The sequence below is a fragment of the Contarinia nasturtii genome, unplaced genomic scaffold (genome assembly GCF_009176525.2).
Source record: "Contarinia nasturtii isolate CC-2019 unplaced genomic scaffold, AAFC_CNas_1.1 Cnas_scaffold_533, whole genome shotgun sequence".
Taxonomy (NCBI): Eukaryota; Metazoa; Arthropoda; class Insecta; order Diptera; family Cecidomyiidae; genus Contarinia; species Contarinia nasturtii.
In genome coordinates, this window is record NW_022197885.1 from 3,163,096 (window position 1) to 3,188,727 (window position 25,632).

Genomic DNA, 25,632 nt, shown 5'->3' on the forward strand with positions numbered 1-25,632 from the left:
TTCACGAATATCTCGGCATTCGTTTTCCCATTTGCCCGTGTATTTGCGCAATTTATGCTTTCGCCTACGTGCACTAGACATACCGTGCCACTTTTTAGCCGTAACTTTGTAGCTCTCTTCGAGTGTGGTGTCCAAATCACGGCTTGTTGTTGATCTTGACACTTTGGCACCCGGATCATCACCGATAATCTTTTTTATTTGGCCAGCATCAAATGCAGCTCGAATAGCAGCTGGACATTGTGGCGGTGCTCTGTTATACGTTTGGCCTTTCTTGCCCATTTTGCTTTTGCTTTTGCTTTTGCTTTTGCTTTTGCTCTTTGTTTGGTCCGGTACACCCGATACAAGTGGATCACGTTTTCGACGAATCATTCGAACGCATACTGTTACACCATCGGTAGTAAAAGAATTAGCGAATATTTGATTCCCTCGATTTATTTTCTTTAAATTGACATATTTGTCCCAAAATGTATCGTAATCGTCGTCGCTCCAATGTGGTATGCGATTTTTATTCACAATTTCAGCACTTCTATATGAATGCAGTAGGTTTGTGATTTCAACAAAACCTTGCGTATGGAATCGCACATGTTTTCGCTTGTTCTTTGGTTGCGGAATGGCACGAAATGTTCTCCATTTGACTTCATTTTCCGGATTTAAATTGTGTTGGTGAATAAATCGCTGCAAATTTATCAATTCATAGACGTGTTTATAGTATATCTTTTCGTCTGTCATTGTGTTCAACCATCCACGTGGAATGACATGATCGTCGTCCTCTGGATCAATTTCGTACTGCTCGATACGGTCCAGTGGTAATAATGGACGCAATTCGTTGTAATAGTCGTCCAGATGTCCACGAATATTACCATTCAACTCGATTTCCGAACGCTCATCAATCAAATATTCCATCAACACATCGACTTCCTCTTCCACAATATTTTTACGCAAAAAATATTTTCTGATGTGACTTGGGCCATGCATATTGACATTGTTTTTCATGTTGATTGCTCATTCCTACTATTGTCGTATGTCGTCTCGGCGTTGTTGTCGTTCTCGTCATCGTTGTTCCGATTGGTTCCGATGCGATTGATGCATTGTATTACCAACACTACTACCAAATCTCAATTTTTCAACAATCTGTGTGTTTGCTGAATCAGCGCAATTTTTTTGTGTTTGTTTGTGTGCCACACACCATACAAACCATACAAACCATATTATAATTTGACTTTCTTAAATTCTATTTTATGTTATTTGATTTTAAATGAAATTCAATTTAGGACAATATTTGAAAGAATGGGAATAGAAATGGGATGGTAATGGGTCTGTAATGGAATAGTAATTTTTAAGTGAGCAAACCTTGCCGTTTTCCCATCCGATTTTCCAGCATTTGAATCTTCATTTCGAGTTGGCGCAGTCTATGGCGGGCATCGGTCAATTCATTATAGCTAGATTTAAGTTCACCGTCAACTTCAATGTTTGGATGAAGGCTACGCATGGCGTGTTTTTGTTGCTTACTTGTTATCAAAGACGAGTATTTATTCGAATCAAAACTATAGATAAGTTCCTCACTCATGAGTGACTTATATAAACAAAAAACTGTAAATACAAAAAAATAAAATCATTTTAAATTATATCATCGATGGAACGTGGGTCTAATGCTAGCTCTAATGCAATGAACGTGCTTATCAATCGCTGAAAATGTGAGGTTATGCATTTGGTAAGGTTTAGTTTTTCTTTATCATCACATTCCGAACACAATTGATAAAGCGATAAAATGGATAAATATAAATATGATTGCACTTCAATTAAACTGCATAAAGAAATGAATAATGCCAAAAATATACGGTTAACACTTACCTAAAATAATGATAACGCCAAAAATAAAAAAATGTTTCATTTTGCGTTTCGAAAAAATGACTTTCATGCTAGAAAAAATGATTGCAAAATTGAATAGCATCACAAAGGCGTATTTTTGTTGAAAAGAAAAAACTCAAGTAGATCTAATGCTTTAGTATCGAATCACAATTTGTATGAATTTTTTTTGTAAATATTTTATCGTTAATTGAAAGTGTTTATGCCATCGCTGGCAAACGCCATCGTTTATCAAAGTCCCTTTACTGCTCTGTAAACCGTTTATTTCAACTCAACTTGTCAATTTGCGCATTTTTATCAAACACAAACATTAATTTCTTCAATTGATCACTTTATTTGAAAATTATTTTGATTTTTTGGACAGTTGCAGTTATGTCCGCCACATAAGCTCAACACACTAAGTAAGTTAAACTAGTAACAGCTGTATAACAATACGAAAAGAAATGACATTGAAAACATCGCTGAATGTCGGTTGTTCAACGAAAAAAAAGCAAAAAAATAAACGAAATCGAAAGAAAGTCACAATCGAGAGTGTATTAAACTTGTTTGACTAAATGTCAACATGAGAAAAAAGTTTTTGTTTTCTTTTTCGACGTAATAAATACTGCGCGAAAATGTGCACACCGTATGTTAGTCTTGGATTGAACGAAACGTCATTGCCACGCAGTGTTCACTGTATATATGATGACAACAACACAACAATACTTTATATACATTTATTGGAACGAAATCTTAACGAACACTGAACGTACACATACACATACACAATATTCTCCTTCATCCAAGAATAAACAAGAAACAAATCAACAATTGTGCATTTTTCTTATCAATTTTTGTGTTTTGATTTTTCTATTCAAATTAAACTGTGTGGGGTATTAAACATATGCTGAATAAATGCAAAGTCACACTAATTAAGTAGATAGACGGTATTTTTGATTGAGTTATTTGTGTCACAGCGGCATTTATATTCTTTTGAATCTTACACGACCTTTTTCTTCTCTCTTTCTCTCGTTTATGTATTGATATCCCCATATTTATTTGCAATTGCAAATAGAATGGTTGCATGACACATCATATATTTGTGCTGCTGTGCTTCAAGAAAATAAAAAATATTCGCCTCTTCGAACTGTCAAATGTTAGTTGTGGTTGATATTACGTTGTGATCATCGACGTTTCAATAAAATCATTTAATTTTTATGCTAAAATCGTTTGTAAAAGCAAGTAAGTATCGATTTAAATAGAATTAAAAACGATATTGACATTATTTTGTATTGTTTTGTGTTTATGTTGGATAAATAACAATTTCTCAATCAAATTTTTTTTTCATGGGTAAAAGGTAAATTTAAATGGCTGAAATCAATTATTGGTACTTCGGAATACCAGCTGCAAGTATAGCGGTAATTTATATTATTCGACGAATTCGTGTCTGGCAATGGGGACGTATCAGTGATCGTTATTCTTTGGAGGGTAAAACCTTTATAGTCACCGGTGCGAATACAGGACTGGGTTTCGAAACAACAAAAGCGTTAATAAAACGTGATGCAATCGTTATAATGGCATGCCGAAGTATTTCACGCGCAGAAGAAGCAATGAAAAAAATCCAAAAAGAAACAAGTAAAGGTCGTATGATTCCGTTACATTTGGATTTGGCGTCGTTTGAATCGATCTATGATTTTGTGCAAAATATCAAAACGAATTATCCAACGTTTAATTGTTTGATCAACAACGCTGGTCTGGCAATGCCTGATAGTAAAAAGAAAACCGACGATGGTATCGAATTGCATTTTGGCACCAATCATATAGGTCATTTCTTGTTGACACGACTGCTTCAGGATCGTATTAAGACTAATCGGGCTCGTGTTGTGATTGTTTCATCGCTGTTACATGAGAAAGGTGAAATCAATTTCAATACCATAGGCAAGGTCGTGGAAGAAACTGAAGCCTCTTCGATTTCCCGAACAAACAATCCATTCTACAACAATTCAAAGTTGGCCAACTTTTATCATGCTCGAGAATTGTTCAAATCTGGTTATGACGCGCATGTTTTGTGTCCAGGTTTATGTCACACAGATTTCTTCCGTGATTATAATCCTCGTTGGTATCATTACGTCATATTTTCGCCAATTGTTTGGCTTCTTTTACGATCAGCCGAACAAGGAGCCGAAAATATTGTATATTGTGCTACAGCCAATCAAAATACGGATGAAAAAAATCCGGCTACCGGCTATTTTGTTCGCAATCTTAAACAAACCAAATCGAAAGTAAAATTTGATGATCAAATTGGTGCACGGCTTTGGAAGGAAAGTGAAATAATCTGCTCAAGCATTTTAGTGCGTGAAGAGAGAAAAAATGAGCGTCAGTACCAAGGTATAAGTACTGAAAATACAGATTGTGGCTATAACTATAGCAGTGGTATTTACGGTACTTATGCGTTGGACACAACTAGCGCCTGTGAATAGGAACCGCACACAACCTACTGATATAGTTGTAGGCACAATCTATTCTTTTTATTTTTGCTTAAAAATTAATTAAGAATTGCTATCCAACTATTTCCATTCTTTTCTATGTCGTTCACCCCCAGTTCGGAACGTTCATACCGACAGGAAGAAGGATGATTTTCTTCTTGACATGCTGCGACAGTGTCAGGATGCAGGAATAGGACTGAAGATGAACTAATGGTTAGGCGCTGGTCACAAAGCAATTTTATACACAATACTTTTTATTCGGAGTGGATCTTATTTTCATTTTCTAGAACTTATTATCTTTTTAATTGATAACATTGCATTGCTTAAAAACGGTTTGAAACTAACATTGTACGCTAAACGAAGGTGAAATAAAAAATACCGTTAGCATATCATATACAAAATCAATTCGGTATTTCATTTCTCATTTACAACACATACCCATTACACACACACTACCACAGATACACACCACTTGTACATTCAACAAAAATGTCAAAATCGCAAAACGATGAGCATATTCATTTCAGAATAGCAGCGCACAGCATACGTACGCATCATTTTACTGTATAAAGACGTAATTCCGTTTTTTCTTGAAAAAGAAAGGAATGAGATTTTTTAAAAAAAAAGTATTGAATTCATCTACTCGTTTTTGCGTAAAGAAAATAAAGTTTGATGAAAACGATGCAATAAATTTTTCAGTTTGTGCTGCTGTAGTTTAGGAAAAAAAACTTCGAACTATCTAACGGTGTCGGAATATTAAAATTAACTGTAATCGACGACTGAAGAAACTCAGTAAAATTTTGCGCCAAAATCGGTCACAAAAGCAAGTAAGTATAGCTTCTAACACTAAATTGAAAATAATATCCGCAAATTTCAACTGATTTTTTTTAAAGATAAAACAAAGTGAGGACAATAAGGGAATCAGTTTTTACAATCAATGCTCAAAAATGAACAACGTCACTCAATCGACTGAATGGTACCACGATGAGGACACCCTCCGATATGGTACTGCTGCTTTCGTACTTTTTGTTACAATGATTGTTACTGCTATTCGATATGTGATCAAACAAAGAAGTGTTAATGAATTGAAACGTCTAAGAAATCTCTCTTTGGCTCGTAAAATCTATATAATTACCGGCGCCAATAGAGGGATTGGTTTTGAAACAGCCAAATTGTTAGTTCAACGTAATGCAACCGTTATAATGGCATGCAGAAGTCTTGCACGCGCCGAAAAAGCAATAAAAAAAATCAAAGCGGAAACTGGTAAAAATTGCTTATTAATTATTATCGATTGTTTTACAATTATTTTTCGATTATTTTAAATTAATTCGATACTTTTCTTTTGTGATTCTCCCCTTAGGTAAAGGCCGTATGATTCCGTTTAAATTGGATTTGGAAAAGTTTGAAACAATCGTTAATTTTGCAAAATTTATCAAGAGAGATTTTCCAAAATTCGATTGTTTGATCAACAATGCTGGCGTGTCAAAACCCACGGGTTTGAAGACGACGATTAATTATGTCGAACTGCACTATGGAACAAACTATTTGGGACATTTTTTTTTGACACGATTACTTCTAAATGGAATTATAGCCAATTCGGCTCGTGTTGTCATCGTTTCATCACTGTTTCATGAGGACTGTGACTTCGATGTAGATACATTATGCTTGTGCGCATTTGAAGAACCCTATTCCCCCAAATGGGGCAATGAATACTACATTAGATCGAAATTTGCAAACTTTTACCACGCTCACTCTTTGACCCAACTGAAGATTGATACTGTTGTATATTGCCCAGGGTATATGAGAACAAATTTCATCAGTGATTATATTCCTCGCTGGTATAACATCATTTGTGCCCCATTTATTTGGATAGGTGCACAGACGGCTGCATATGGTGCGAAAAATATTATTTTTTGTGCTACTGAAGTTCAGAATACGGATGAGGAAAATCCGGCTAACGGTTATTATATTGACAGTATGGATGTAGAACTGTCAAAAGCATATTTTGATGAAGAAGAAGCAAAAGAGCTTTGGGATCAGAGCGAAGCAATGTGTGACAGTGTTTTAAATTATGAAATGAACATCATAAAAGCATCAAAAAATGGTTTTTTCGATAGCATTTTTTCAAGACAAGCGACTGGACAACGCGCTCATGCAGGAAGCAGAACGTTATTTGACGATGAAACTCAACTTTAATTTAATCATTATACGCTTTAGGGAAATAAAAAAAAATCATAAACATTTCAATCACTAAAACATATCTGATGCATTTATCTTTCATTTGCATTCAATCAATTTATTTATAGATTTTCTAAGGACGAAAAAAATGAACGAAAAGGAAACAAAATAATTGTGTTAGAAAAAAATGTTTAATAATTAATAGCTGTCTTCTTACAATTTTTGTATAAAAATACAATGTGAACTTTAATAAATGCCAACATCTCTACATTTTCATGAGATTCTTCATTTTGTTACACTTGAATGAGATTCGGATCAAGTTTTACTTCGAATTTAAGTAATTTAGCGTATTTACGTAGTAACTTTCGCCAGTAGCAATGAACATCTTTCATTTTAAGATGCTCCCAAATATGGTTTTGGCCCCGTTCGGCAATTTCTTTGGCCAAATGATCGTGTTCCTTGAAAAAATTTAATAGTTTTCGCAATTCATCAGTACTTGGATTCTTAGCGACGGGAATGAAATGCACCCATGGCTTTAATGAGTCATAAAAAAATTCTTGCCACTCATCGCCAACGTGAAATACAAGTGATTTACATAGGAACAAATGCTTAAAACGAAAACTAGCCGCCACACCACGAAAATTAAAGAGATATTTATATTGACAATGATCTTCTAGCGAAATTTCCTTGGCCGGTTCAGCGTTTAGAGTGTCTTTCGGTGATTTCCATGCTTGATTTTTTGTGTATTGAGCATCAACGAGATCTGGATCTTCCCTTGAAAGTAAAACGAGTGGGTCACGTTCTGGAAAAGAGCGAAATATTAAATTGATTTTCTTCCATAAAAAGTGTTGTGCTATGACTATGTTTTGTTATGAGTATTCGTTACTAGTTCAGTGTTGCAATGAATAATTACCTGATGAAGTTCGTGATCCCCGGAAAAAACCCTGCGATTTCTTTTCGGACCATGGCCATACATGTGACGCATCATTTATTGATTTTCGATGTTGGTCCCATCTTCCAAGACCGGTTGGATAGAGTGAAATGGCGGGTCCGCCAGCCCAAAAACTCCATGCCGGATACATGATGTCCAAATAGTCATCCGTACGGCTAAATGAAAATACTGGACCGAAGTTATGCTGGAAAACACCATGCAGAGGTGTAAATATGGGAAATTGATTCGGGCGAGTGTTTATACAACAATACTTACATGATGCGTGTTTATTTGTGGCCAATCACGACAATTCACAATCATCTCAAGGTCCGGAATTTTTTGAATGTTTTCCTTTAAAAAGTACTCAATGCCAGCACACCGTGATGGAAACAAACAGCTTGGATCACGATAAATTTTCTTGTCAATAATTTGATACTTTGTCCCATACTGTCGCACCGTGTCAATCATCTTTTTTGTAATACCATTTTTAAATGGTTGTAATGCTTTGGTTATAGTCCCCGCATGACACCCACAATTTTTCTCAACACAAGGCTGATAATCGGCGATTGCTTTATTGATTTTCGTTATATACTCATTCGATTCTAAACATAAAATATTCATTCGGTAATTAATAAAAAAAAAAAATAATCATTTGGTAATTACGCGTTGAAGGTTTTTACTCACCTCTACTGTACATATTCACATTTTTATGTGAATCTCCATTTTCACGCGTAAGCGTGCAGGTATTAGTGTCTGTACAATCATTTTCTTTCGATAAAATCACTTTAGCAAATAACAAGTAAGCGTAAAAAACGTTTTTCATATTAAATTTTAGCGGAATGTGTATTATGGAATGCGGCGTATACGCCAACAAATGAGACGCTTTCATCGTTGTCACTAGAACGATTGTAAACAATTTCCAGTCTTTATACACCGCCGTCTATACATGTGTGACATTTCTCACGCTGGAATGTTATGTTCAGTTCATTTTTTATCGTTCAAACTGAACGAAACATGAAGATATGCTTTACTTAACCACGAAATACAAAACTGTTTTTTTTTTTAATTATCGTGCATGAATATTTTATTTTGATCATTTTTATGAAACTTTTAAATCCTATCTGTGTCTGTTTTATTATAAAGATCAAAATCTATTCTTAGTCATCATCATCCACATCACCGCCAGTAATCTGTCGTTTGGTTTCGTCTTCATCTGAAATATGAAAAAATCGATATTTTTTTTCACAAGAATTCATATATTTTGCTTGAAAAATGTCACTCAAATGATCTTACCGTCGTCCATATGCTTTCGTTTGCTGTGTGAAATTACTACGCCTCCGGGTTTATTGTTTTGTTTATCTTCTTCTACCAATGTGGTTAGGAATTCATTGGACGAATCTTTTGTCTTTTGTAGCGCGTTCAATAATCCAGTAACATCCTTTTCGTCGACTGTCACATCTTCTGTGAATTTTTTTATTGGCCTACCTAAGGGGAGAATCACAAAAGAAAAGAATAAAATTTAAAATAATCGATAAGTAATCGGAAAATAATCGAAAAATAATCGTAAAACAATCAATAATAATTAAAAAGTAATTTTTAAGTGATTTGCCCCTAGGGCCTACCATTCTGAGTAACACTCATTTCCACTGTTGCAAATGTTCGGCTCATTTTATACTTTTTTCTGGTCAAATTTTTTCTGGTCTTAGTGTTACAAAAAAAATTCTATGTTGTTTTGTTCGAAACTGAAATATCCAAAGAACGTGAACGAAATGTCAAAAAAAAACTCAACGAAAATTCCGATGAACAGACCACCAACTGTCATACTCACGCACTGACATTTCAGACCCTAACGCCTTCTACATTGAAAGAATTTATTTGTTGTAATACACGAAAAATCGCTGTACATTCCTATTGCACATATTGTGTTGAAATTTACAAAGACGAAAAAAAAATTATGTCATCTAATGCGTTGACAGCCGAACAACCAGTCGAAAGTATAAAGAAATTCAAATTTTATACTAAAGGTGATAGCGAAGAGATAGAAATTTCTATACCCGAGGTAAATACGATTTTTGGATTAATCTCAAAATAATTTATCAACACAAATATGGTGTAGATGCATTTGTATGAAATGCGTAAGACGAGTAGCACAAGCTAACCAACAAAAAAAATTTCTTCATATTTTTTTACAGCTTTTGCAACCCGGTTATTCATTTTACAGTTGGCCAGCTTCTTCGGTGCTTGCTTGGTGAGAAAATAAATCTATTTTTTTTTTTAAATCTAAAAAACCGTGTTAATTAATAATTTTTGAAAATCGATAGGTTTTTATGGATACAGCGTGATAAATTTGTAGGCAAGCGAATATTAGAAATTGGTTGTGGAACCGCACTACCTGGCATCTTGTTGGCAAAACTCGGAAATTGTGCAAAAGTCATCATAAGTGATAGTTGTACATTACCAAACGCATTGAAACACGTACATCGATGTTGTGCGGCGAATAATTTGGAACCTGGAAAAGATATTGACGTGATCGGCTTAACGTGGGGCATTCTTCTGAAATCGGTTTTTGATATAGCACCACTCGACTATATCATCGCATCTGATTGTTTCTATGATCCAAGTGTCTTCGAAGATATTTTAGTTACCGTTTCATTTTTATTGAGCACAGCCACCGATACGACACCAGTAAAATTTCTCTTCACCTACCAAGATCGCTCATCTGACTGGTCAATTGAACATTTGCTGCAAAAGTGGGATTTAAAGTGTTCGAAAGTTAGCTTGTCGTGTGTACGAAAATATTGTCCGCTTGAAATTGACGACTTAATGTGTGGTCATACGATTCACTTATTAGAAATTACCAAGTTGCCATAGATAATAGAATTTTCTGGAAGAAATTATTTTTTTAAGCATTTAAATAGAAAAAGTAAGCAAAATGAATACCAGATTAATTTTGCTACCAAGACTGAACTATATTCGAATGTTTAGCAGTTCAAAAATTGATCCAAAAGAAAGATTATCGTTATATGTGTCCGATTTGCCATGGACTGTTAGTACTCGAGAACTTGAACATTATTTTTCGAAATTTGGCACAGTTATAGCCGCAAAAGTGGCTTTTAATTATGAAACTGGATTCTCGAAAGGCATTGGTTTTGTCCGATTTTCAGCTGTACAAGCATATTCGAAAGCACTAAAAGCAGAAGCTCACGTGATCGATGGAAAGACGATTCGTATTGTTACAGAATCGAAAGAATTAAGAGCGGTACAAAAATCCGTTATGCCTCAAGAAAAACCAGAAGAAGAAATCGAAGAAAAATAGAGTATCCTAATTTTGATGTTGTAATCAATAGAAAATTTATGAACACCTAATAAAAAACACTTTTTTAAACAAATTACAGTCTCTATTATTTCCATTGGTCGATGTGTTCTTTCTTAGATAGACTTATGAAAATGATAAAAATATGATCGCATGGAGTTTAAATGTGACCGCAGATTACTTAATAACCACATTTTCATTTGATTTGGCCGCATATCATTTTGTGTGTGTAAGCGTGAATAATGAATAAATAAACATTAGTTATGTATTAAATTAATTCAATTGTAAATGACATGATACCATGCTATAGCAATATATCTAAACGACTCAGATAAAATATCGTGTTTTTTAATGTAATTTTATAGTCAGAATTTTGTTTTTTTATTTAAAAATATCTTTGACTTTCAATATTTATAATTCTATCTTAAAATAATTACAGACTTTAAGTTTTTTTACGTTGTGTGTCAATGAGAACTTTTCCCAGGCACTTTTTTAAATTCACAAATTGTACCGCTTTATTTATGTCCCGCATATTCCACACTTGGCTCACAAATGGATCGATTTTCTCATTTGCGTGCAAGTCAAAGGCTTGATTTACAATCTTTTCGTAAAACTCACGATCATCAATTTGATACTTTGTTATGTTTACTTGTTTTACGCGTGAAGCCCAATCAATATTTTCCTCTTCTTCAATTTCTTCGATTGTTGCTTTCTTCTTTTTTTGTTTACCGGTATCTTTCTTAAAATAGGGCGCTTCAAATGTTTCTGGCGAAAAGAATGTGTCCGTAGTGAGAAAATATCCATTCGATGAAATGCTGTTGAACAAAAAAAAAGACAGAATTTGAAAACTGTTTCACATCATATATAAAAATTGCGTCAGATTTTATTACTCACAAGTCAGATACAACATGTAGCATTTTTGAATCGTATGTATCAAAAACGCCTTTGAATTGCTTCGATCCGAGTGTATTCTTGAAGAAATTGTACACTTTTGTGAGTCCGACATTATAATTTATTGCCTTAAATGCTGATTCGTCTCTGACAAGACCATCAATTGATTTACTGGCAAAGACAACATGAACATTGGCTTTAAAAATATTATGTGCAATTTCAATGGCAGCCAATCCATCACCTATCCAATATGAAGAGAGTATAAGACAAATTCATTTGTTGTTCAATTTGATTTATAAAATATCTTCTCACCGCCAGGTCCAGCAAGGATTATAATATCATCGCCCTCTTTGATTGGTGCATACTTTGTAAATGCAAGCAATGCGTTTGAATAGCCCTGAACGATGGTTGCCGCATCTTTTTGTGATACACGCGGGTCGATGTGAATGCACTCAGTTTCTGGTACAAAGCATTGATGTGACACTCCTCCTCCAATATGTTTGTCACCTAATCAAATGGCCAATAAAAATCAAGTTTAAGGCACCACTTTACGAGAACATAACCTCATTTTTACCTAAAACCGCAACTTTATCGCCAATTTTAAATTTGCCCTTACAACTTGGTCCGATTTCAAGAATTTCACCGCTAAATTCACTACCTGGTATAAATGGCAAGGTCACCGTGCTAATATCTTCATAAATACACCTCACATCATGATTGTTTATTGCACAATAATCAATGCCGACACGAACCTAATTTTAACAAAATAGAACATTTACTTTTTCTTTCACATAAACAAATGGTGTGCACGCTCAATATTCATTATATGCAATTGAATTTATTGTTCGAACCATGCCATCGGCCGCTGTTTCAGGTAACACCAGTGTTTCAATGGACAAATTTGTTTTTTTCGGATGTAAAACTGCTGCTTTGAATTGTTCCGTGTCATCAAGGTTAGGTGACTTGGTGGTTAAGTTTGAACGACATGCACTTATCGATGTTTTCACATATTTTTCCAATAAATGCGATGCACTTTGGTATAAATTTAATCGCTGACATTGCAACCGCAGCGTATGCATTTTAAAATCGATTGTTTACTCGCCTTGACTGAGAAATAACCACTGAGACAATTTTTGACAGCAATACACAACGACGATAACGCCACAGACGTTTCAACGACACAATGTCATATTGGTTTTATACAAACATCTGATATTTATAGATTATTTATGAACGTATCAAAGTTTTACGATTTTCAAATCAAGATAATTGAATGAAAACAAGCATAATGTTACAGTGTTACTACGTCAATAAAATAGATTTTTATTTATTCCATTTTAGGTACAACAATTTTCTTGTTATTTTGTCATTTTTAAAATTGCTTAATTAGATTCCAATCTATGTTACCCGTACTAAAATCCTTAACAAGGGATTTATATACAAACGGCGATGTAAAAAACAAAGTTTCATATTTTCATGCATTTTCTAAAAATAATATTGTGTTTGGTTTTTTTTATGGTGACATTGTTTGTTCAATTATCAAATGCAGGTAGCCCGAATAATTCTGGTTTAAAATCTTCTAAAGAATTTACGACAAGTGTTGCTTCTTTGCGCATTTCAGCTGTAACATAATCCTCTGGCACCATAACAACTTGGCAATTGGCAGCAACAGCAGCTTTTACGCCGTTCGGTGCATCTTCAAATACCAAACATTTGCTCGGACTTGGTTGGTCGGGAAAACGACGAGCGGCCACAATGAAAATATCCGGAGCTGGTTTTCCATGTAGAACCTCTGGATCGCTTGATCCATACACCTTTTAATTAACAAAGAAAAAGATTTATTTTTTCAGTCAACACAAACAAATGGTTTGCACGCTTAATATTATTTATAAGCACCTTGTGATCAAATAGTTCAAATAATTTGGTGTGTCGAACAGTTTTCAAGTCGTACATCATTTTGCTGGATGATGTGGCCAATGCAATTGGTACATTGTGCGATGAAAGATGATGCAATAGCTTTTCAACGCCAGGCAATAGTTCAGCCGTTGGCATCAAATTTGAAGCCAGCTCGCGCTGTCTTGCAAGTAATTCATCAACCGTCATTGATAAATTGTACCGTTTTATAATTGCATTTGCCACTTCATTGCTTTGGCCACCCATCAAGGTCACTTTAACGTCGCCCGTATATTTTTCATCGCAACGTTGCTCTTCAAGAATTTGTTTTGTGATTTGTGTATAGATATGTTCTGTATTCAGCAACAAACCATCCATGTCAAAGAGGCAGTGTGTCACTTTTTCAAAACCTTCTGGCATTTTGGAAAATTTCTCTTTTTTACTTGTAATTTATTCAAAAATTGAAAACAATTTTTATTGTTTTCGTTTTTACTTCACTTGAAATGACAATTAAAAATTGTCAATGGCAACGAAATTTTTTCAAAGTTCTTTAGTTAACCTTCGATTTTGCACAAACTTGTTAGAATAAGACAAGTGGAAAATTTCTCCGTCTGAGCTCAGTTGCGACAATTACGCTCCTGTTCACAACTGAAACAAACTGCAAATGAATCAATCATAATCTCATTCATAAACAAATAGCCTATTCAAACCAATCAAGCATATGTACACTTGCACAGAAATGGAAAGAGAGAGAAATACATATACACACACACGTACTACATTCCACCGTCATTCTCTTTTACTCTCTCACCGAACATTTCCGCGTGCGTTCTCTCGCTCTCTCTAAACAATTCTCATCAGCTCCAATTGCTACTTATGGCTACACGTGCACATCTTATGATAATGCATGTCACAAATGACAATGAACTGGAACGTTTTTAACGAATCCGGTTCATCAAGATACCATTTTACCATGTGAAGATAATATTATGGAATTTTTTTAAAAACTTTTTTTGAATCATAAAACTTGTTATAATTCAAGATTTTTGTCATGTTTTTAATGAAAACAAAGGAAAAAATGTATACCGAAGACAAATTGAACGTTTTTTTTTTTCGAATCACTTGAACTGTCATGATTTAGTTCCAAAAATGAACGTGAACGGCGCTGTACGCACAACGTCAACGCATTTTGCCATACTAACCTTCTTTCCGTGCTGAACCATAAGTAGGCAACAACTCAATTGTAAGTTTCTCAAATTTATTTCAAAATCATCGATATTAAATCATCGATAATTTCAAAAAGTTTTCATTGATTTTTCATCAGAAAATCATTTTCTATCGTTGTGTAAAAATCGTTTTTAATATTTGCATAAGATTTTTGGAAAAAATTTAAAACAAAAATTGTTCAACAGAACAAATCTAATTCAGTTTGTATTTCTTCTTTGCAGAAATTAAAATAAAATTTAAAATGGGTAAATACGCTCGTGAACCAGATAACGCAGCCAAAAGCTGCAAATCTCGCGGATCAAACCTTCGTGTGCATTTCAAAGTGAGTATTTTATTGAAAAACTAGAACCCATTTGCCATCAATAAGTCATGTAAATAAATCCATCCGTGTGCAATGTGTTTACAGTAGTGAATTCATTTGACAAGTGTTGTTCAACATAATAAGTGAACATTGTGAATCGAATCTAACTTGAATTCTGTTTTCATTGTAGAATACCCATGAAGCCGCTCAAGCAATCAAGAAAATGCCACTTCGTCGTGCACAACGTTTCCTCAAGAATGTCGTTGACAAGAAGGAATGTGTGCCATACCGTAACTTCAACGGTGGTGTTGGCCGATGTGCTCAAGCCAAACAATGGGGAACAACCCAAGGACGTTGGCCAAAGAAATCAGCTGACTTCTTGCTTCAATTATTGAAGAACGCCGAAAGCAACGCTGAATACAAAGGCTTGGATGTCGACCGATTGGTCATCGACCATATTTTGGTAAGCATTTTACAATAAGTTCAGTGTTTCGGCAATTGTTTAACATTAAAGTTAGTAAACATTTAAAATGCATAGTGTTAACACCTTAAATCAAAAATAGAAGTGACTTTATAAAACAAAAAACTAATGAATGTGTTTGTTGTCGGTAATTCTAGGTTAACAGAGCTCCATGCCTTCGTCGTCGTACATACCGTGCTCATGGTCGTATCAATCCATACATGTCATCGCCATGCCACATCGAAGTTATTTTGTCGGAAAAAGAAGAAGTTGTGGCCAAAGTTGCTGATGACGAACCCAAGAAGAAGTTGTCGAAAAAGAAGTTGCAACGTCAAAAGGAAAAGATGATGCGCAACGAGTAACGAGCTAGTTACATTTTCCCAACAAAATGTATGAATGTGTAATTCATAAAAATAAAGAAAAACAATACCGCATTATTATTTGGTAAATAAGACAAGTGTTTCATTTCATTTTTCAAGGCTTACCCTTTTGAATCAAGTTTTTCTCTTGGTATAGGTTATGTTTATCTTTTTCAGCGGCTCATCAAACAATTTATTTGTTTTTTTAAATTTTAGCTAGACAAATCATCTGCATTAAAGATTGTCATTCAAAATCATAATCAATTAAACATTTTCAGATTTTTCTGCATTTTGAAGATCAAGAGAAGAAAAGTGTGTGTGAGTGTGTGTGTGTGTGTGTGTGTGTGTGTGTGTGTGAGTGTGTGTGCGAGAAAGAGAGAGAGAAAAGATGAACATTTCATGGGCACGTTCATTATGTCGAACTGTCAAAATGAAACCGAAAATGTCTCGACGTTACACATAATGTTTATGTAAAAAGGTTCACACATACACACATACACAAGAGCTCTCTTTATGTACAATACATTTGCCGAATCAATTGAAGCGGTCTATGTAGTAAGTTATTCATACGCACGCACACAAACGTATTACGATTCACATAACTGATTCATACTGTGAACATGTACAGACCAGATTCGATACCAATCAAAAGAAACCAAACAAAAAATGATTGTGTGAAATACGCATCGTCAATATAATTCAGTACAGTGACACTCGAAATACGGAGAACGCATAACAAAAATTACGATTGAATAAACAGTGGTGAAGGTGAACACAATCGAATGAAAATAGTTTTATTTTTCTAGTCGTGTGTACGATGGAATTGCGGCCATTTCGAAATAAGTAATACTATGTGCGAGTGTGTATGAGTGCAATTTTTGCATTTCGCCAATTTGTAAGTGAAGAATTTTCTTATCGTTTATTGCTTGCTGTCAGTGTGTAAATTACTTCATATACATATACACATAACGCAAAAAAAAAATCGTTGGTACGTTTTCATCTTGCTGTCTCACTCTCTTTCCCACCTCATCTCGTCTTGTCTTTCGTGTAAATCGGTGATTTTTCTGCTGTCGTACTCTCTACATCAACCTTACAGACAGTGCAATTGTACGCAGAGTCAGTAGCCATTCATGATTTAAAATAATCGGGAATCGCATTGAGTGACATTTAAATTACAACCATTATAAGTAAAATGTAGACAAATATTGTGTGTGTGGGCAAAGTGCGAAACAAAGAAACAATTACTATATACACATCATCTCTGCGGGAATGTTTTTTTCGGTTTATTTATATTTGCTTGAACACAAAATTGTGATTGGAGACAAGAGTTGACCGAAAAAAAAAATTAAAGTGCAAAGAGACAAGCCAATCAGAAAAGGAAGAATAAACCAGTTTACACAACTTTTTTTGCATGCATTTAACGAATTCAACTGTCGAACAGTATACAGTCCAAAGGTTTCCATTTCTTCACATTCAATCTCTTTTTTTCGTCTCTTGGTTTGTCGTTGGTGTGTAAGTGCGCTGCTACGAAAAGTGAATTTGTAATATTTTAGACATATATTGTGAAGTGTTTTGTGAATCAACACCAAAATACTAATACATCGACATTTTTTGGTTTTATTTATTTTTTGATGGAGAAAAGTTAATCAAATAATTATCGAATAATATAAAATGTGAAACACAATCGCATTTTTATTGATACACAAAAATGAACGATAATCAAAACTGTTAACCTCGTTGTAACACATTTTGAATAAACAAAGTAAATAATTTAGCGTAAAAAGGTACCTACTCAAATATAAAATGGACACGGTTGATGAACCAGAGGAATTATTATTCTCACCAACACCACGAATGGCACACTCATTTTCACCGCCTACGCAATTCAATAGGAATGGGATTCGATACAATGAATTTCGTGAGATTTTAAATACAGCTGTTCAAGCAACACAACATGATCGACCAATGCAGCGTCAATCCGAAATTTTGGGTAATAAATTGTTGATTTTATTGAATTCGGTCAGTTTTTAAAGCGCAAAAAAAATTTACATTCCACACACACTTATTCCCTGAATAATATATAGATGCCGATGATATTTTCGCTGACACCGATAGTATTGATGCCGTACCAAACCCCAGGCCGAATGTTCGGCACAGTCTACGTTATTTGAACTCGATTCAAATATCTGATGATGAAATGGATGCTGTACGTAAAACATATTCTACTCCTTACCTCTTCTTCTCAATTTTTATGTTTTTTCTAACGCAAATACATTCATTTAAATAGCTTTCGAATCAGGCTCAAGCATCAGTTGATGGTGATAATTCAATGCCGCCATCGTTGGCCGAATCAAATTGGACAATGCGTGATCATGGACGACATCATGTAACAATATCGTCGACACCACCCCCGGCGCCTCCACCTCCAATACCAGAAGTATTCATATCGGCCGAACCAAGAGCTCGATCACCAAATTTGACAGCACAAAGACGCATGACACCACCGCCATCATTTTATCCGGACGGATTAAGAGCCGGCTCACCACCATTAAATCCTTGGAATCCCTACTTACGAAGTTATGGCCGAATGTATCATCCATACAACATTGGAGTGAATCAATACGATAGTGCGCCTCGAAATTGGATTGTTTCAAATTCGTCACAACGTTCGATGCCTAACTATCAAACATCTCATGTTCATTTGGTGCCATCATTTCGGTTTGATACTCTGAATACAATGCGACGCGCCTTGTCACGACCACGTTCAAATCGCTCATTTCTTCAGTATTCGGTGGCTGAACGTGAAACCATTGAACAAGATTCGTTTTTTCCAACTTTACCTGTGATTGAAATTAGTTCCGATGAAGAAGAGGCGGCCAGAGCAATACCACTTGAAATCGCTAGGCAAACAAATGTCATAAATTCTGGAATTCAGTCCACTGAAAATGACAGTAATAGCGAAAATACATCGAATCGTTCTCGTGTCGAACCATCGCCAGATAAACGAACCTTGGATGAATCAAATAACTATGGACGCTTTAGACGAAGATCATCGTCAGAAAGCGTTTCATCAACAGGGGAATATCATCGACATCAACACAATCACCACAACCATAACAACCACAGTCACCAACATCATCATCATCATCAACACCGTCATAGCCATGCATCGGACAGCGAATCATCAGCATTGAATTTAAGTAATCGCATGAAACGGCCGCATCATCATTCACCGCCCCAGCAGCCAATGAAACATTGTCGGGGTCATTCACCGCCCCAGCAGCCAAACAAATATATTCGTACAAGTCCACGGTGTGCCGAACTCGATGAATCACATAGTAGCGCTGACGAATCGGATGAGAGAAATAATAAACCAAATGTCAGCCTAATTGATACGGATGTGAAGCCAAGAAGTGCAAATATGTCTCAATCCAACAGCAATGTTGATGATGATACGAAGATTGAGCGAAAAGCCAAAATAAGAATTAAACGTGAATTTAAGACAGAGGCGACCAATAGTGGTAGCGAAAATGTGGAGAACGACGCCGCTGTTGATACCAAAGAGCATTTACAACCACTCATTGCTGGTATCAAACAAGAGTAAGTATATAAATAGACAATTGCATTTTATCGATACTTATAACATCGTTGTTATTTTTTTCTTCATAGAGTAAAACCATCTGTAAATGTTAAAACAGAGACCGCTGGAGACAGTGAAGCCTTGCTGGAACAGCAAAGTGCCGACATACCGGAAAGTGCAAATGTGAGAGTTAAGCAATCACCTCCAAGCAAAGATTTTGAAAATGACCCAGAGGCTGGTCCAAGTGGCTTGCAACCGTCAAAAAATGTCGAAAATAATATGAATCGACGAAGATTGCGGTACCACAATTCAAGTTCCGACGATGACAGTGATGGAGAGAGTACAAGAGTGTGGCGTCCACAAGAAACTTATCTCTACAATCGAAATGCAGAGGATTCGAGCGATACACGGTTTTCGGGGCAATCATGGATCTTTGTATCTGACCCAACTGCTGTATGTGAATCAACACCGTTGTCGGCACACAATCAATCGGATGAGGTCATCGATTTGAGTGAAAACGAATCGCTGCAATCGAGTACACAGAATCCACCAGCAAATACAAACAATGAAAATCGTAGCATTGAAGTGCTAACCGCACCCGATTTACAACTCGATTGGCTCAGTGATTCAAGCAGTGACACGGAAATTGTTTGCATTCGTCCCATGACACCGGATCATGATGATGCTGCATTAAATATGACACAATCAAATTTAAATTCATCGAATGCCGCAAGTGACTCACCCGAATCACCAGAATCACCAATTCTACAAGCTATCGATCTAACCGTATCCGATGACGAAGATATTGGATTACGGGACACAACAACGGATCGATCAAGAATTAATCGCGCACACAATCATTTAATGCATCTTGCACATAATATGTTCGTACGGAATCGTTGTCCGTTAAGAACGATTTCTGAACTAAGGTAAGACAATCAACACATTCCAAAACGCATATTTGGTTTGGTAAAAATTTAAATTTATTTTTCTTTAAACTCTGACAGACCACAATCCAGTCGCAATCAAAATGAATCGTCATCAAACAACAATTCATCTCAAACGGATGGACCACTTCGAAGCGGTGATTTATCTCGACGTGTTAATTTAAATCGTTGTCTGAATCATGTAAATAATCGCGTATATAGTGGACCAGAATGGTATCGGTCAGAAAATTCAAATCAAACGCAGTTCGGTGATTCATCATCGTCGTCAGCAACAGCAGCTACAAATAATCCAACCGCTGTATTTGTACAACAGCCAGAAGAACCAGCTACCCAACCGCCGGCCCTTTCTCCTGAACTTCTCCATTTCGATCAATATCCGCCGACTGCAAATGTCGATTCAAACAATATTCGCGATGCTTCACAAGCATCAGTTTCAGCGTCATTTTCTGCACAAAACAATTCGAATGCACAACGACATCAATCGGCGTCAAGATGCCCATACTATCGACGCACTTCACTTTCGAGCTACCACAATTTACCAAGCCATTATCATTCTACGTTACAAAATGGAAACGGTTATTTACGACCAGCCTATGCACCACATGAGTCTCTTTGGTACCGCCAACAAAATAATCAAGAGGTACATCGACGTCATATGATGAACAGTATGGGTGGTACAAGTGGAACAAATGATTCAACATCATCCAGTTCATTTGGTTCGTTTCCAGGCCGTGTCGGCCCATTAGCATCATCAATTCCAAATAGCTACTGCTTACAATGCGATCAACAGCATCCAGTCGGTCATCCGCATCGTCGAGTTCGACAATATGTGTGCGGTTTAAATTTGGTAAGTTGATTTCCAGACCACAATGTGTGTTTCGAGACAAATTTCACTGGCTATAGCTAATAAATTTTCATCATTTTGTTTACAGAATCCCGATAATCCACCACCTCTTCTTGCAGTACGGTATGTACAATCATAATTTTCATAAAATTCTGATGAGATTTTTTCATGTTCGACAACTTTTTTTTCTATTAATTTTCAGCCGTAACGATCCAAATCAGCACGTTCAAAACCGTGTATCGCACGTACATCATCATATGTATCATCATTATCCAACGGACACAGCATCACCGCCACCACATCAAGTTCATGTCAGCATTGGTGTAAGTATCTATTTATAGTTTTAAAAGATAAATGCACATTGGATGTGAAGCAAATTTTTCATAAAATAATTTGTGTAAACAGTTACGACGAACCGGAGAATATGTGCCAACAGCCATACATCAACCGCATTCATTATATGCAAACAATCGTTTGCGACAATTCAGCCAATTTGTGCGTGTGATCGAAGAAAGTGATATTCAGTTGCAACGTTGCATACGTGGTGCAACACGGGTATGTTTTATTTATGATCATTGTTTTATGAGTAAATGATCCAATTACATTTTTCGAATCAATTTTAGGAAACAATCGAACGCAACACATTTCCACACAAGTACAAGCGTGTACGACGAGAACTGGAAGATGAAGATGGCGGTGAAAAGTGTACGATTTGTTTGTCACTATTTGAAATCGAAAATGATGTGCGACGGCTACCGTGTATGCACTTATTTCATATGGATTGTGTAGATCAATGGCTAGTCACGAATAAACACTGCCCAATTTGTCGTGTGGACATCGAGACACGATTGAATAAAGACATCATAGCTATTTGATATATTTCCCCCGATACCATTAACATTGATATCAATATATCGAAATAAGGTCGATTTTATACAATTTACAAACGAACGTGCAACAAATTTTGATACAATCGAAACAAACAAACAAATTCAATGCCATTTTTTTCTTGTCATATGTTTTTTTTTGTTTAACAAAAATTGAATTTGTGTGCAAAGTCTTCATATTTTCATATACCAAGTAAATACATATATCCCGTTTACAATGTAAGAACATTGGTATATCAAAATAACTAATTTATATTTCATATGCAATAGCAAAATAGATTTTTGCAAGAGAAAAACGAAAAAGTCTATCCAATTATTGAAAGTCGTGGAGCTATCGATATTTAAATAAAAACAAACATGTTTTGCTCCCTTTCTCTCTATCTCTCACTCTTTCTGCCCATTGAATAAATGCACTAAGAAAATGAAAGAAAAAAGTTGTGTGATAGGTAATTATGTTAGTTTCATGAGTTAATTGTACTGTGTTATAGCCAAATTGAATGAAAATTAATAGAACCGTTTCAGATTTGAACAAAAAAAGAGAATGGCCAATTGCCCAAATGATAATGGATTGGCAGAGGCAAAGATAGGAGAGCTGGAGTGAGAGATAGGGGGAATTTTCTGAAAATCTATTTCCTTTTTTTTTTTAAATAGATGATATACAGTGATCAAAATAACGTTAGACATACGTTTTACATTGCAATACACATGAAGAAATAAAACCAAATTAAAATGAGATTCCCAATGATGAAGTAGTTTCTTTGTTTTTCAAATTTTACATTTGGCTTGTAGGTGATGGCCTTAGATGAATTCCATCTCATCGTAAGTAGACATCAACTTTCAATATGAAGAAAATATGGCAAAATCAACAAGAATTGATTGGCGCGTAATTTAAATTCTTTCAAAATTTGAATGTTCCGATTCCCCACTTCGATTCCTCAATTCAAAACCTATATAATTTAAACGTCGAAATAAGTGACAGCGACATATGAAAAAGCAAACATAACCAAACAAATCTGACAATTTAAAATAAATTTCAGCCTTTTAGTAAGAGCAAATGCTTTTAGTGTTGTTTCAACGATGCAGCACTTAAGTAAAATAATTCGACATTCTAAAACAATAAATTTCTACCGGAAATTTACGAATGATTCTAAAACAAGCCGAAAACATTCAGCAAAACCCGTTGCATTGAATATAATTGGTGCCGGATCGCCAAGTGAAGAGGCGTCATTATCTATATCAGTTGAAAATGCGGATAGATATCTTTTCAATTGTGGTGAAGACTCTCATCGGCTTTTCTCTGATCAAAGTAGGAAATTGTCAGATCTAAAACACGTATTTTTTACTCAAAATAAGTGGAATTGCATTGGCGGCATTTCATGTTTAATAAGTGAATTAATTAAGCGACATAGGTGGTTGCCAATGTTTCATGGACCGAAACAGTTGTACAAATGCATTAAACGAATACTATGCTTATCGTGTTTAAGTGAATTAGATTTTCGTCCAATTGATTGTAATCCAAAGAATTTCTTCGAGGATGATACTTTACGTATTGATTTCTTATCGATCAAAGCAAATCCAACGAGTACAATGGATCCACATCCAAGAGATGTGAATGAGGCTCTTACATTTGTGGGTGAAATAAAATCACCCGAATCTGAAGTACCTGCTTATTTTATGGGTACGAGCATGCTTCTATAAACTGATTCAGAAAGATTTAATAAAACGAAACTATTGTATTTGTATAGTTCTTGATCTGCCAACCAAACAGCATTTGGAGGCGTTCGTTGAGAAACACCAACAAGCGGTTGTAGACAAGAAATTCGAAATTATTGTGCACTTTTCAGCCAAGAAAGTCATTGAATACAGTGGTTATAAGCGCCTTTTGTCCAACCTGAACACAAAGAAACATCTGTACTTGAATGGAAACAATGAGTATGATATCATATAAATGGTAATTTGGTTAAGAATTTTGAATTGACTGTGGTTTGTTCCAGGTTTTCGCGCTTAAGGTCAGTATATGAATTACAATTGAAACTGAATCAAATTGATAAAAACGTCCATCCCGCTTTAAAGTAAGTTAATACTTTTAAATTGTGCTACCGATAAATAACACACTTCGTATCGATTCTAGAATGCCGTTGAATGCTTCGACAAAGGCGTGTAACTTGAGCCAAGAAGACAAAAGTGATTCACAAATTTTCTCAAAATACTATCTAACAGGGTCTGGTGAAATTGATAACGATTCGACAAGCAGTAATGATATTACCAGCTATGATTTTGACCACTGCCTTGATATCAATCGTTTGAAGACTTTTCCAAAAATTGTGTTTCTTGGCACTGTATCAGCTGTTCCAACGAAAACACGTAATAATACATCGATTCTTCTTCACACAACGTAAGCAAATTACAATTTCAATCTAACAGACTCTGATACAAACTGAAAAATTCATCTCTTCAAAAATGTATTTTTTTTATTCAAACAAACTTTATACAGAAGGGACGATTCAATGCTAATTGATTGCGGCGAAGGAACTTGTGCCCAAATACATCGTCTTTATGGAAAAGTCGCACCGTCAATTATCCAGAAAATCCGAGGTGTGTTCATATCACACATGCACAATGATCATCATACCGGTTTGATTGAGCTATTACAATTGCGAAAAAAATATCTACCATCAAATCGTTTGCCATTATTAGTGCTTTGTCCCAAATCAGATATGAAATCTTGGTTATTCTTCTATGACAATAACGTTGAACCAATACACGATGATCTTTATTTTATCGACAATGAGAATTTGGTATGAATACTTATTATTTAGTCGTATATTGAAAGAGTTTTAATGGAAAATTTGCTTTCAGATGACCAAAATGTTGTCCGAACGATATTGCAATCAGTTGGGTGTTCATATGCTTCAAACATGTCGAGTGCCACATTCAAATATAACCTATGCTCTTTCGGTGAAAATTGGCCAACAAGGAAATTTCAAATTAACGTTTAGTAGTGATACAACAATAAGTAATAATTTAATAGCGATGGGACGTGATTCTACATTATTAATTCACGAAGCAACCTATCCCGATAAATTTGCAATAAAAGCCGAACAAAATAAACATTGTACTCTATCACAGGCTATCGAACAAAGCCAACAAATGAATGCAAAGTACACAATCCTAACGCATTTCAGTGCTAGATACGGCAATGGCTTTCCATACATTGATAGTGCCAAATACAAAAATATTGGCATTGCATTCGATTTTATGGAATTAATTGAAAACGATTTACACAAATTAAGTTCACTCAACGAGGAATATCAAAAATTATTCAAATGACCAATGATTATTAAAAAAAAAAAAAATTACAAAAAATATAAAAATTAGAAATAAACGTTCGTTCTCTCAGGAGAAATTGTATTCGTATTCATTCACTTGACATATGCTTGTGTCAATTGTTTTCTTCTCAAAAGATGGCAGTGATATGCGATTTTTTGGC

The 25,632-nt window shown here is 35.2% G+C and overlaps 11 protein-coding genes across 11 annotated transcripts in view; 7 read left to right on the forward strand and 4 right to left on the reverse strand.

The window, feature by feature from the left end:
- LOC116339713 overlaps nt 1-2,605 on the reverse strand; it is a 23,281-nt gene extending 20,676 nt beyond the window's left edge. Inside the window, exons 1-2 of the mRNA XM_031765744.1 lie at nt 1,852-2,605; nt 6-1,590 (exon numbers count right to left, since the gene is read on the reverse strand). Coding sequence (XP_031621604.1) covers nt 6-993 — 988 coding nt within the window. The 5' untranslated portion in view covers nt 994-1,590; nt 1,852-2,605. The remainder of the gene's footprint in view (nt 1-5; nt 1,591-1,851) is intronic.
- Nucleotides 2,606-2,669: 64 nt separating this feature from the next.
- LOC116339758 (retinol dehydrogenase 13-like) lies at nt 2,670-4,736 on the forward strand. The gene is made up of 4 exons (XM_031765792.1): nt 2,670-2,792; nt 2,921-3,087; nt 3,203-4,233; nt 4,448-4,736. The coding sequence occupies exons 3-4, from the start codon at nt 3,213-3,215 to the stop codon at nt 4,540-4,542; spliced, it is 1,116 nt and encodes a 371-aa protein (XP_031621652.1). The 5' UTR covers nt 2,670-2,792; nt 2,921-3,087; nt 3,203-3,212; the 3' UTR covers nt 4,543-4,736.
- A 109-nt stretch (nt 4,737-4,845) lies between these two features.
- LOC116339757 (retinol dehydrogenase 14-like) lies at nt 4,846-6,591 on the forward strand. Its single transcript, XM_031765791.1, has 3 exons — nt 4,846-5,158; nt 5,225-5,594; nt 5,692-6,591. The coding sequence occupies exons 2-3, from the start codon at nt 5,279-5,281 to the stop codon at nt 6,525-6,527; spliced, it is 1,152 nt and encodes a 383-aa protein (XP_031621651.1). The 5' UTR covers nt 4,846-5,158; nt 5,225-5,278; the 3' UTR covers nt 6,528-6,591.
- A 90-nt stretch (nt 6,592-6,681) lies between these two features.
- On the reverse strand, nt 6,682-9,268 carry LOC116339754 (O-glucosyltransferase rumi homolog). The gene is made up of 6 exons (XM_031765789.1): nt 9,063-9,268; nt 8,734-8,925; nt 8,125-8,653; nt 7,717-8,042; nt 7,423-7,645; nt 6,682-7,311 (listed from the first exon to the last, which is right to left on the reverse strand). The coding sequence occupies exons 3-6, from the start codon at nt 8,327-8,329 to the stop codon at nt 6,803-6,805; spliced, it is 1,263 nt and encodes a 420-aa protein (XP_031621649.1). The 5' UTR covers nt 8,330-8,653; nt 8,734-8,925; nt 9,063-9,268; the 3' UTR covers nt 6,682-6,802.
- LOC116339759 (methyltransferase-like protein 23) lies at nt 9,248-10,425 on the forward strand. Its single transcript, XM_031765793.1, has 3 exons — nt 9,248-9,499; nt 9,633-9,688; nt 9,762-10,425. Exons 1-3 carry the CDS (start codon nt 9,395-9,397, stop codon nt 10,309-10,311), a joined length of 711 nt encoding a protein of 236 aa, XP_031621653.1. The 5' UTR covers nt 9,248-9,394; the 3' UTR covers nt 10,312-10,425.
- LOC116339714 (SRA stem-loop-interacting RNA-binding protein, mitochondrial-like) lies at nt 10,373-10,756 on the forward strand. The gene has a single exon (XM_031765746.1). The coding sequence runs from the start codon at nt 10,373-10,375 to the stop codon at nt 10,754-10,756; it is 384 nt and encodes a 127-aa protein (XP_031621606.1).
- Nucleotides 10,757-11,097: 341 nt separating this feature from the next.
- LOC116339755 (quinone oxidoreductase-like protein 2 homolog) lies at nt 11,098-12,814 on the reverse strand. Its single transcript, XM_031765790.1, has 5 exons — nt 12,496-12,814; nt 12,219-12,396; nt 11,957-12,151; nt 11,648-11,885; nt 11,098-11,568 (listed from the first exon to the last, which is right to left on the reverse strand). The coding sequence occupies exons 1-5, from the start codon at nt 12,721-12,723 to the stop codon at nt 11,196-11,198; spliced, it is 1,212 nt and encodes a 403-aa protein (XP_031621650.1). The 5' UTR covers nt 12,724-12,814; the 3' UTR covers nt 11,098-11,195.
- A 121-nt stretch (nt 12,815-12,935) lies between these two features.
- On the reverse strand, nt 12,936-14,209 carry LOC116339760 (pseudouridine-5'-phosphatase-like). The gene is made up of 2 exons (XM_031765795.1): nt 13,541-14,209; nt 12,936-13,458 (listed from the first exon to the last, which is right to left on the reverse strand). Exons 1-2 carry the CDS (start codon nt 13,955-13,957, stop codon nt 13,177-13,179), a joined length of 699 nt encoding a protein of 232 aa, XP_031621655.1. The 5' UTR covers nt 13,958-14,209; the 3' UTR covers nt 12,936-13,176.
- A 465-nt stretch (nt 14,210-14,674) lies between these two features.
- LOC116339761 (60S ribosomal protein L17) lies at nt 14,675-15,977 on the forward strand. Its single transcript, XM_031765796.1, has 4 exons — nt 14,675-14,780; nt 14,986-15,086; nt 15,256-15,528; nt 15,684-15,977. The coding sequence occupies exons 2-4, from the start codon at nt 15,006-15,008 to the stop codon at nt 15,885-15,887; spliced, it is 558 nt and encodes a 185-aa protein (XP_031621656.1). The 5' UTR covers nt 14,675-14,780; nt 14,986-15,005; the 3' UTR covers nt 15,888-15,977.
- A 533-nt stretch (nt 15,978-16,510) lies between these two features.
- LOC116339576 (myb-like protein I) lies at nt 16,511-22,891 on the forward strand. The gene is made up of 9 exons (XM_031765536.1): nt 16,511-17,874; nt 17,969-18,090; nt 18,172-19,484; nt 19,554-20,393; nt 20,472-21,258; nt 21,344-21,378; nt 21,458-21,578; nt 21,661-21,810; nt 21,879-22,891. Exons 1-9 carry the CDS (start codon nt 17,688-17,690, stop codon nt 22,128-22,130), a joined length of 3,807 nt encoding a protein of 1,268 aa, XP_031621396.1. The 5' UTR covers nt 16,511-17,687; the 3' UTR covers nt 22,131-22,891.
- A 272-nt stretch (nt 22,892-23,163) lies between these two features.
- LOC116339806 (ribonuclease Z, mitochondrial-like) lies at nt 23,164-25,572 on the forward strand. Its single transcript, XM_031765862.1, has 6 exons — nt 23,164-23,820; nt 23,888-24,074; nt 24,137-24,214; nt 24,274-24,537; nt 24,637-24,940; nt 25,002-25,572. Exons 1-6 carry the CDS (start codon nt 23,220-23,222, stop codon nt 25,470-25,472), a joined length of 1,905 nt encoding a protein of 634 aa, XP_031621722.1. The 5' UTR covers nt 23,164-23,219; the 3' UTR covers nt 25,473-25,572.
- The last annotated feature ends 60 nt before the right edge of the window (nt 25,573-25,632 follow it).

What these genes read in the sequence shown, in the direction of transcription:
- LOC116339758 (XM_031765792.1), top strand. Translation starts at nt 3,213, where the DNA reads ATGGCTGAAATCAATTATTGGTACTTCGGAATACCAGCTGCAAGTATA. An exon ending in AAATGAGCGTCAGTACCAAG is followed by an intron (nt 4,234 to 4,447) that starts GTATAAGTACTG and finishes GTTCACCCCCAG; the next exon opens with TTCGGAACGTTCATACCGAC.
- LOC116339757 (XM_031765791.1), top strand. Translation starts at nt 5,279, where the DNA reads ATGAACAACGTCACTCAATCGACTGAATGGTACCACGATGAGGACACC. An exon ending in AAAAATCAAAGCGGAAACTG is followed by an intron (nt 5,595 to 5,691) that starts GTAAAAATTGCT and finishes TTCTCCCCTTAG; the next exon opens with GTAAAGGCCGTATGATTCCG.
- LOC116339754 (XM_031765789.1), bottom strand. Translation starts at nt 8,329, where the DNA reads ATGAAAGCGTCTCATTTGTTGGCGTATACGCCGCATTCCATAATACAC. An exon ending in CACAAATAAACACGCATCAT is followed by an intron (nt 7,646 to 7,716) that starts GTAAGTATTGTT and finishes GGTGTTTTCCAG; the next exon opens with CATAACTTCGGTCCAGTATT. An exon ending in GGGATCACGAACTTCATCAG is followed by an intron (nt 7,312 to 7,422) that starts GTAATTATTCAT and finishes GCTCTTTTCCAG; the next exon opens with AACGTGACCCACTCGTTTTA.
- LOC116339759 (XM_031765793.1), top strand. Translation starts at nt 9,395, where the DNA reads ATGTCATCTAATGCGTTGACAGCCGAACAACCAGTCGAAAGTATAAAG. An exon ending in TAGAAATTTCTATACCCGAG is followed by an intron (nt 9,500 to 9,632) that starts GTAAATACGATT and finishes ATTTTTTTACAG; the next exon opens with CTTTTGCAACCCGGTTATTC. An exon ending in GCTTCTTCGGTGCTTGCTTG is followed by an intron (nt 9,689 to 9,761) that starts GTGAGAAAATAA and finishes GAAAATCGATAG; the next exon opens with GTTTTTATGGATACAGCGTG.
- LOC116339714 (XM_031765746.1), top strand. Translation starts at nt 10,373, where the DNA reads ATGAATACCAGATTAATTTTGCTACCAAGACTGAACTATATTCGAATG.
- LOC116339755 (XM_031765790.1), bottom strand. Translation starts at nt 12,723, where the DNA reads ATGCATACGCTGCGGTTGCAATGTCAGCGATTAAATTTATACCAAAGT. An exon ending in AAACAGCGGCCGATGGCATG is followed by an intron (nt 12,397 to 12,495) that starts GTTCGAACAATA and finishes TGTTAAAATTAG; the next exon opens with GTTCGTGTCGGCATTGATTA. An exon ending in CTACATGTTGTATCTGACTT is followed by an intron (nt 11,569 to 11,647) that starts GTGAGTAATAAA and finishes TTTGTTCAACAG; the next exon opens with CATTTCATCGAATGGATATT.
- LOC116339760 (XM_031765795.1), bottom strand. Translation starts at nt 13,957, where the DNA reads ATGCCAGAAGGTTTTGAAAAAGTGACACACTGCCTCTTTGACATGGAT. An exon ending in TTGAACTATTTGATCACAAG is followed by an intron (nt 13,459 to 13,540) that starts GTGCTTATAAAT and finishes GTTAATTAAAAG; the next exon opens with GTGTATGGATCAAGCGATCC.
- LOC116339761 (XM_031765796.1), top strand. Translation starts at nt 15,006, where the DNA reads ATGGGTAAATACGCTCGTGAACCAGATAACGCAGCCAAAAGCTGCAAA. An exon ending in ACCTTCGTGTGCATTTCAAA is followed by an intron (nt 15,087 to 15,255) that starts GTGAGTATTTTA and finishes TTTTCATTGTAG; the next exon opens with AATACCCATGAAGCCGCTCA. An exon ending in TGGTCATCGACCATATTTTG is followed by an intron (nt 15,529 to 15,683) that starts GTAAGCATTTTA and finishes CGGTAATTCTAG; the next exon opens with GTTAACAGAGCTCCATGCCT.
- LOC116339576 (XM_031765536.1), top strand. Translation starts at nt 17,688, where the DNA reads ATGGACACGGTTGATGAACCAGAGGAATTATTATTCTCACCAACACCA. An exon ending in ATGTGTGCGGTTTAAATTTG is followed by an intron (nt 21,259 to 21,343) that starts GTAAGTTGATTT and finishes TTTTGTTTACAG; the next exon opens with AATCCCGATAATCCACCACC. An exon ending in CCACCTCTTCTTGCAGTACG is followed by an intron (nt 21,379 to 21,457) that starts GTATGTACAATC and finishes ATTAATTTTCAG; the next exon opens with CCGTAACGATCCAAATCAGC.
- LOC116339806 (XM_031765862.1), top strand. Translation starts at nt 23,220, where the DNA reads ATGCAGCACTTAAGTAAAATAATTCGACATTCTAAAACAATAAATTTC. An exon ending in TACTTGAATGGAAACAATGA is followed by an intron (nt 24,075 to 24,136) that starts GTATGATATCAT and finishes GGTTTGTTCCAG; the next exon opens with GTTTTCGCGCTTAAGGTCAG. An exon ending in TCGATTCTTCTTCACACAAC is followed by an intron (nt 24,538 to 24,636) that starts GTAAGCAAATTA and finishes AACTTTATACAG; the next exon opens with AAGGGACGATTCAATGCTAA.